General features: G+C 36.0%; 1 protein-coding gene across 1 annotated transcript; it reads right to left on the bottom strand.

Annotated features, from left to right (window-relative positions):
- Positions 1-4,030: 4,030 nt before the first annotated feature.
- On the bottom strand, positions 4,031-8,939 carry LOC141338025 (CD48 antigen-like). Its single transcript, XM_073843598.1, has 6 exons — positions 8,783-8,939; positions 7,441-7,496; positions 5,366-5,376; positions 4,875-5,221; positions 4,442-4,720; positions 4,031-4,149 (listed from the first exon to the last, which is right to left on the bottom strand). Exons 1-6 carry the CDS (start codon positions 8,937-8,939, stop codon positions 4,031-4,033), a joined length of 969 nt encoding a protein of 322 aa, XP_073699699.1.
- Between the last annotated feature and the right edge of the window lie 284 nt (positions 8,940-9,223).

The following is a 9,223-nucleotide window of genomic DNA, read 5'->3' as shown; positions in this document are numbered from 1 at the left end:
TTGCTTAGACCGGGGGTTATGCCGCGTTACAGACAAAGTCGGACGAGGGAACATCCAGACGTTATTTCCAAGTAGGAGGTGGGGGGAAATACTAATTTCGAGTTGTCTATATCTCACACCTGATTCAGATCACTGTTCACTGCTTTCTACTTCCTGCACACGGAGAATCGGCTGGAGTTCACCTCACTTAAGAACACAGTGTTCACTTAAAGGAACACTCCACTTTTTTTGGAAATAGGCTCATCCTCCAACTCCCCGAGTTAATAAGCTGATTTTTACCGTTTTGAAATCCATTCAGCTGTTCTCCTGTTCTGGTGATATCACTTTTAGCATAGCTTAGCATCGATCATTGAATCCTATTAGACCAATAGCATCGCATTCAAAAATGACCAACGAGTTTCGATATTTGTCCTATTTAAAACCTGACTCTTCTGTAGTTATATCATGTACTAAGACTGGTGGAAATGCAAAGCTTCAATTTTCTAGGCTGATAAGATTAGGAACTACTCTCCCATTCCGGTGTAATAGTCAAGGAAGTTTGCTGCCATAATAAGGCTGAAGCAGGAGCAGTAATACCACGCAGCACATGTGCAAATGCTAAACTAGCTGGGAACTCATTTCTGATAATACTCCGCCTGCTTCGGCCATATTACGGCAGCAAACTTCCTTATTACGCCGGAATGGGAGTGTAGTTCCTAATCTTATCAGCCTAGAAACTCACAGCTTTGCATTTCCACCGGTCTTAGTACACAATATAACTACAGAAGAGTCAAGTTTTAAATACAACAAATATCGAAACTCGTTGGTCATTTTTGAACGCGATGCTACTGGTCTAATAGGATTCAATGATCTATGCTAAGCTATGCTAAAAGTAATATCGCCAGAACAGGAGAACAGCTGAATGGATTTCAAAAGGGTAAAACTCTACTTATTAACTCGGGGGAGTTGGAGAATGAGCATATTTCCAAAAAAAGTGGAGTGTTTCTTTAAGAGCGTCTTCACACAAAGACAAAACTTACTTCAGAAGTAGCAAGTTTATCAACAAAAAATAGCGTTTTCAATGTTATGAGAGTGTATTTCAATTATTTTTAACATTACAAGAACATTCCATAAACATTATTTTAATAATGCTGTTCTAATATTTACATAACTTTTAAAGATTGTTAGTGAAAGTTATTGGAACCTATTAGGCAGTTTGAAGAAAAAAGTCCTCTAAAGTGGTGGTTATCAACCCTGTTTATGATGCCCCCCAAACACCATTAAGAATGTCTCCTTTGTCTCATTTTCAGCTAATCAAGTCTTTCAAGAGTACATGAAAACTCCAGGTATGTGTTATAGGGGTTGAAACTAAACTCTTAAGAAAAGCCATAAAGATAAAACAAACAAATAAAAACTTTTATTTTTGTTTTGTTTTGACCCAAAAAAAAAAAAAAGAAGAAAAGTAGGCAGATGCCTTTTCTTCTGAAGTTATTTTTATTTGGTGGTAAGGTCAAGCCAGGGAGTTCACGTTCACCCACAAACAGCATTCGTCAATCCACCCACAAATGTCCTCAAAAAAAAACAAAAAAAACAAACAAACTCAAATGTCCAACAAACACATGGGCATACATCGACTTTCACCCAACCAAAAAACACGTTTTAGTACAGACTTCATGCTCTGTAAAGAAAAATAAACTAGACCGCAGCAAGTATTATTTTGAAACCGAGCAGTAACTATGACACAGTTTATCTTTTTCCTTTGCAAAAAAAAAAAAAGAAAAAAAAAAAAGAATGTAGGCCATGTGAAGGCCCAAATTATTGCAACAAAATGCCCTTCTCTTGGTTCTTTGTATAGGCTACTCTTATTCTGTCTGTTTATGAAGTCAATATATTGACAAATATCTCGCTGGCATCTGCTTTACTTCAAATTATTCAGAGAATCTGATGATCTCTAGTTCAATTTTTCCTTTTTTTTCTGATGTTGTTTTTCATATAATTTTCCACTGACGTGTCTAAAAAAAGCATTTGTTGTCATTGTCACATGCTATCAGCTGACATCAAATATCACATTTCACTTAACACAAAATGCAAATGATTTGTTCTCTAATGACTGGTCACATGACATGGAGTGAAACAAATAATTTTTTTTTTTAGTAAGTGGTTTTTATTGATTATTTATTTACTTCCATTTTACATGTATCACTTAATTCATTATTGGCTTTCCACGAATCTCCTGCAGTGCCCTTCCTCTTTGAGAAACCTGCTAAACCCGCATTATCTTGCAGCTCATCAATATTGTATTTAATTTGTATCAAATGACTCACTAAAGCATTTGATCCACAATGGGGTTTTTTTCTGTAAGAATTTTCAGTAGCGTTCTCATGCTTCTCATAGAAGTTGTCTGTATGAACACGCCTAATGAGTCCTATACATATTCTACATTTTGACATCCTCTTTTGTGACTTGCTGCACTTTCTTAAAAATTTGTTCACTAGTAATTTGTTATCAATTACTGAACCTCATGTTGTTTCAAATCTGTATGGCTTTTTTTCTAAAGGTAGATTTATTAATTTATTTTTCATTTTTGAGTCCCTTCATATGAACTGTCTTCGACCACTATTTATAATGGTGCATCTTTTTAGTAACACAACTTGAGAGGCGAGAACATCATTTTCCAGCAAGCAAACCACACCAACTATATTTAAAATTACACCTCAACAAAGAATACAGGGGCGTGCAGTCTTCACACAACTCTGAGGCTTATATGAGGCTACACCATTAATCTAAGCTGTAACTAAACAGACAAAATGAGTGAATAAACTGCAACTAGACCATCTTCACTTTTGTTGAAGTTGTTGTCACGTCTTTTTAAGCCCTGTGCATCTGCTTTAATGTAATAGCACATGTTGTTGAGCTCCACCTGCTGGCCTTTCTAACACTTTTTTCCAGTAGTAACTTTTCCCCCTCATCAAGGTTTAGTATTAAATATTTCTGATAATCTTCTTTTAAAGAGTCCCTAAAATTTGCAAAATATTTCCTTTCATACACTGAATTATATGCTCTTTTTAATATATAGCCTACACACATGATCATCTACCTGAGCTGTTATTTAAAGAGTCTTTGACTTGTCTTTGTGTCACAGCTCTCGCTCTCTTTACAAACCACATCCTGTAAAAACATAAATTCTTGAACCACAATGTATAGGTGACAGAGAAACAAAAGAATCCAAAGAGATGGACATATAATGTCTGGTTCTTAATTCATACATTATGTATACTGATATAAAATGACAGTAAAGGCATTTTTAAAGTTACTAAAGATTTCTGTTTAAATTAAAAGTTTCTTAAAACTTTCCATTCATCAGTGACTTCTGAGATGCCCCATGTCATTAAGCTGTGATCATAAAAATGTTTCTTGAGCAGTAAATCAAAACATTAGTATGATTTCTGAAGGGTTATGTTACACTGAAGATGAATGGGCGTATTGTTAAGCACACAGACCAAATTCTATTTTAAAATATTTTAAAACTAAAAAGATTTTTTTTTTTTTTTAAATGGTGATAATTCACTGTATTATAGCAACGAATACCTGAAAGTCAGTTTAAAGGAAATATGATGGGATAAAGTCCACCTTTCTTTCAATCACTGTCATCCAGGCTTCCAAGGGGGTGGTTTTAAATATTTCTCTTCACAAACAAACTGATGACAATCCATCACATCTACCCTTCAGAGGCATCATCTTCATTTACCTAAAAGGAAACAGTTACTGGATATTTTCCCTGTCTTTCATCCTGATCTGGGTGTGACTAAGCAAAACATTAGAGAGAAGGCCCAGAAAATATACAAATATATATATATATATATATATATTCTTTTTACATCATACTATATACATCATGGTAAAAGAGAGCTATTATAATAGGTTATACAAAATAATATATAAAAGAAGTAATGTTTCCAGGCACTTTTCATATAATGCTAGTCTAAAACTTGACTTCCTGTTTCAGAAACACTGTCTGCTCATACACTTGTGCCATCCTCTTCTGTTTAGCTCAGGATCTGATGTCATAAACCGCTGCAGCAACAGTAGCCACGCCAACCACAGCAGAGAGGACCAATCGGATCACAGCTTCAGTGAAACCACAACACTGGACAGAGTCTGAGGAAGGAGCTAAAAAAACAGAAACATTAGTGCAGTTTAACTAACTTTTATTAAACAGATACTGGCTGAATCTTTTTTTGGGCGTGAGTTAAAATAAGACACTATAGACAAACAGCAAATATGAAGGGGTAAAAAGGAATGTTTTATGCTGGTTAGCATAAATACAACTCAGTATGTAAATAACTAAATAACTAATTAACTATATAGCTATATATATATATATATATAATTAAATACACACAGATCATCTCTAATATATTCAGCATATTCTGTATTTATATCACTGCTAATGTACCTTCACACATATGGCAGAGCTGAGTGATGTTGAGATGTTGAGTCTGGTTGCTGATGGGATTGTTGATCACACAGCTGTAGGTGTTTTTATCCTGATATTCCACCTCCAGAGGTAGAGAGAGATTGATGCTGAGATCAGACACACTGGTGCTGGACAATAAACTGTTTCCTTTGTACCAGGAGAGACTCACATCACTCACATTCACCACTGAACACACCAATGAACAATACTGGTTTGAAGAACAATTTGAAGTACTTCTGATGATGACTGGAATGGGCAGATGGGCTAAAAAAAGGGCAAAGTTAATGTAATGATTTATTCTGATAAATATTGTTGTTATAGGACACTATACCATTTTAAAAATCTAGAAAGACAAAATGAATATGTAAAACATTGAGTAAAAAATCACAACATAAGATACTAACATAACAATTCTCACCATAGACAGTCACATTGAATCTCTTGTATGAAGTTCCTCTGTTGCTGAAGATCTGTAGTTTATAAAGTCCAGTGTGTTCGGTTCTTATATTTCTGACGGTCAAAGATCCAGTTTGATTGTCCACACTGAGTCTGTCTCTGAATTTACCTTTGATATCATATACAGAAATGATTTGCTTATAGATTTCAGCTATGCGAGTGTCTCGAGGTCCAGACATCCACAGTATCTGATCATCTCTCTGTATTTTAGTAACATCAGTGTGTAGAGCGACAGAATCTCCCTCCTTCACTGATACTAACTTCACTGCATTTGTATCCACATTATACATACCTAAAACAAAATCGCATCTTCACAACTGGAGCAAATATATATGAAGGGTTTATTATTTAGTGTATTGGTAACAAGTAACAAGTGTAGGTAAGATGTAATATATAAGCAACAGCATTTGGTTTATTGCTTATTTGGACTGATGTACAAATCATTACTTTTACTTTTCTGTTAACTAAAGACAAAAACACAATATAAAACACACTTTACAAAAAGCAATATAAATAATAAGAAAAATCTTACCCCTCAAGCAAATGAAAAATATCATGTAAAGCCACATGTTGGTTGAGGTCTGATTGACTTGATTCTCTGTAGTGGTTTCAGTGAAGTGGAGTGAAATTCAGTAAATGGCAGGTGACGTCATTAGCTACTGCTATAGGGTGGATTTAATCTGAGATGAAACTCAGCCAGACACAAATTTTTTTAGCTAGGCTTTGTTAGTGTAAGCAAGCTTTCTACATACAAATGCCTTTTTATGTTCTTTATGTTGTCTGTTTACATTTGAAAACAAAAAACAAAAAAAAAAAACATTAGAAATGAAGCAGCATTTTAATGAATTTTTTTAAACCTGTTTATTGTGGTTTGGTTTAGACTGCTGTTGTGCACGCGAAACAGCCTAAGTGGTTAGTAGGAATGGGGAAACCTCAAAGCCTCATTCTAATTTTCAAAAACAGCGCTATCTGGTGGTTACTAAAAAAAGCAGCCGCTTCGCGTCGTGTGCATTGTTTTCTAAGAATTCGATTTAAATTGCCATTATTTATTAAATGTGCCATATCAGTTTTCTTGCCTAGACTAATACTTTTGCTAGCTCTAAATGATGAACATTTAGCAGTAACTATGGATGTTGTGTGTATGGTAATTTAATTTCCTAGCGACTAAAAGCAGTTGCCTAGTTTGGCTTGTATTGGGTCAGTTTCAAACATGCAGTTAAATTTACACCAATTATGTTAGCTAGATAGTTAATTTATAGAAGCAGCACTTCTGCATTTATAAAGTTATATATAGCACAGCTAATTTTATATTCTTAAAAATGTTTATGGGAAGTATGAAGAAGACGCTTAAATATGTTCATAAAGCATTAATGTATACATTAACTTGCCTTGGTGCTTGTTGCAGTGTAGGAATAGTGGGTTACACACGTTAATTGTGTTGTACATGCAACTGGCTTTTAAAGGGCTCCTATTATGCTATTTTACAAAGTCTTGATTTAGTTTTGGGGGTGTAGAACATGCTCTCATGCTTGGTGGTTTGAAAAACACATTATTTTTCACATAATTTACGTTATTACAATACCTTTTTCCCCAACCTGGCACAAATGCCTTGATTAGTTCTGGGTTTGATGAAGGCCTGCCTTACAAAAAACGAAATGTGTTGCATACTATGCAGGATGCGGGAGTGCTGACCTAAAGAAGCTTGCTAAAGCAGCAAGTTCGGTGTACAACTGTTAGCGCAAGCTAGATTAAAGTGATTCTTACTTTTTAAATATGGATATTTAATCTCAATATGGATACAGGAGGCCTTTATTGACCCGGAGCCGTGTGAGGCACTTTTTATTATGAATGGATGCACTTTATTTGACTTATTTTGGACTGATGCAGAGAAACATCCATTTATGTCATTCTAAAGCTTGTACCAGTGTAATTTTTAATATACAGTCAGGTTCATATATATTTGGACACTGACACAATTTTTATTATTTTAGCTGTTGACCAAAACATATTCAAGTTACAGTTATACCATGAATATGGGCTTAAAGTGCACACTTTCATTTTTAGGGCAGTCTCATCAAATTGGTAGAAAGGTTAAGCAATTACAGCTCTTTAATATGTACCTCCCCCCTTTTTCAAGGGACCATAAGCAATTGGAAAGTTGACTCAAAAGCTGTTTCATGGACAGTTGTGGGCTATTTCTTCATTTTTTCTACATCAATTAACCAGGTAAAAGGTTTGGAATTGATTCTAAGTGTGCCATTTGCATTTGGAAGCTGTTGCTCTGAACCCATCATATGGTCAAAGGAGCTCTGCATGCAAGTAAAACAGACAATTGTTAGGCTTCAAAAAACAAAAGAAATGCATCAGAGAAATAGCAGGAGTGGCCAAATCAACAGTTTGGTGAATTCTGAGAAGAAAAAGAAAACACTGGTGAGCTCAGCAACATAAAAAAGCCTGGATGTTCACAAAAGACGACAGTATGGTGGATGATTGGATGATCCTCTCCATGGTAATAAAGATTGTTTTACAACATCCAACCAAGTGAAGACTACTCTCCAGGTGGTAGGCGTGTCACTGTCAAAGTCTACAATCAAGAGAAGACTTCACCAGAGCAAAATAGAGAGGGTTTACCACAAGGTGCAAACAAGACCAGATTAGACTTTGTCAAAAAATATTTAAAAAGCCAGACCACTTCTGGAAAAGCATTTTTTTGGACTGCTGAAATTAAAATCAACGTGTACCAGAATGACTTGAAGAAATAAGTATGGAGAAGGCTTGGAACAGCTCATGATCCAAAGCCTACAACATCATCATCTGTGAAACATGGTTGAGCAGTGTAATGGCATGAGCATGCATGGCCTCCAGTGGCACTGGGTTTTTAGTGATGTGTGAGTGAAGTGATGTGTTTAGTGATGATGTGACAGAAGACAGAAGCAGCCGCAAGAATTCTGAAGTGTATAGGGATATACTGTCTGCCCAGATTCTGTTAAATGGAGCAAAGTTGTTTGGGCGGCTCTTCATAGTACAAATGGACGATGACCTAAAACATACAGCAAAAGCAACCCAGGAGTTTTTAAAGGTAAAAAAAGTGGAATATTCTGCAATGGCCAAGTCAGTCTTCTGATTTCAAATTGATTGAGCATGCATTTCACTTGCTGAAGACAAATTCTAAAGGCAGAAAGACCCACAAACCAACAACAACTGAAGTCAGCTGCAGTAAAGGCCTACCAAAGCACCACAAAGGAGGAAACCCAGTCTATTCGCCTTATTCACCTGGCGGCCATTTTGAAACTCGTACGCCGTTGAGGGGTACACAAACCCGGAAGTTTGACTGACGCATACGCTCTTCAGAGATTCAGCTGCATTAGAAACTCCAGTGTGGACCACCAATCTTTCCTGTCTGCCCGAATTAACGATACAAAATGTGGAGCATTATTTAACACTTAACATGTATTTAATCGACAGTTAATAGGAGCCCATCACGCATATTTTCGAGGGCTAGGTGTTTTCCCTCAGTGCAGAAAAATGAGGCACCGTACAACATACAGGTGTCATAGTGGTAAGTGGACAAACTGCTCAGTTCGCAGAGCAGTGCCACAGTTAAACCAGCTTGCTAAATGTTCATTATGAGTTTATATCAACAATGCACCTTTCCTTGTCTAATAACAAAGTGCTTTACAAGATAAAAACACTTATTAAATATATTAAAATCTTCACACACCCTAGTATTATATGATTATAATAATAATAATAATAATAATACATTTTATTTTTATAGTGCCTTTCAGGACACCCAAGGTCGCTAATAATCATACTTTCCATTTCGTTACAAGCCAGCAAAAACTGAGGTAAATTAGCGTCCATTCATACCTTCAATGTCGTGGATAAAACCTTCGATCCAGCTACTGTATCCCTTAATTAATACTGCCCGGGGGATGTTGCAGTCGGTACTGGCCCACTGCTCCACGTTTTGTATCGTTAATTCGGGCAGACAGGAAAGATTGGTGGTCCACACTGGAGTTTCCATTGCAGCTGAATCTTTGAAGATCGTATGCCTCAGTCAAACTTCCGGGTTTGTGTACCCCTCAACGGCGTTCGAGTTTCAAAATGGCCGCCAGGTGAATAAGGCGAATGGTGATGTCCATGAGTTCCAGATTTAAGACAGTCATTGCCTGCACAGGATTCTCAACAAAATATTAAAAATGAACATTTTATTTATGATTATATTTATTTGTCCAATTACTTTTGAGCCCCTGAAAATGGGGGGTCTGTGTATAAAAATGGTTGTAATTCCTTAGCATTTTATATTTT

The sequence above is a fragment of the Garra rufa genome, chromosome 7 (assembly GCF_049309525.1).
Source record: "Garra rufa chromosome 7, GarRuf1.0, whole genome shotgun sequence".
NCBI classification, from domain to species: domain Eukaryota; kingdom Metazoa; phylum Chordata; class Actinopteri; order Cypriniformes; family Cyprinidae; genus Garra; species Garra rufa.
Note: the sequence above shows the minus strand (reverse complement) of the source record. Positions and strands in the feature narration are given on the sequence as shown.

Bases quoted from the DNA above. Each gene is read 5' to 3' on its own strand.
- LOC141338025 (XM_073843598.1), bottom strand. From the start codon at position 8,939: ATGGAAACTCCAGTGTGGACCACCAATCTTTCCTGTCTGCCCGAATTA. The intron at 7,497-8,782 runs GTATGAATGGAC...TCTTGATTGTAG, and splicing joins TTTTATCCACGACATTGAAG to ACTTTGACAGTGACACGCCT. The intron at 4,150-4,441 runs GTGAAGGTACAT...CTGTTTTTTTAG, and splicing joins CACTCAGCTCTGCCATATGT to CTCCTTCCTCAGACTCTGTC.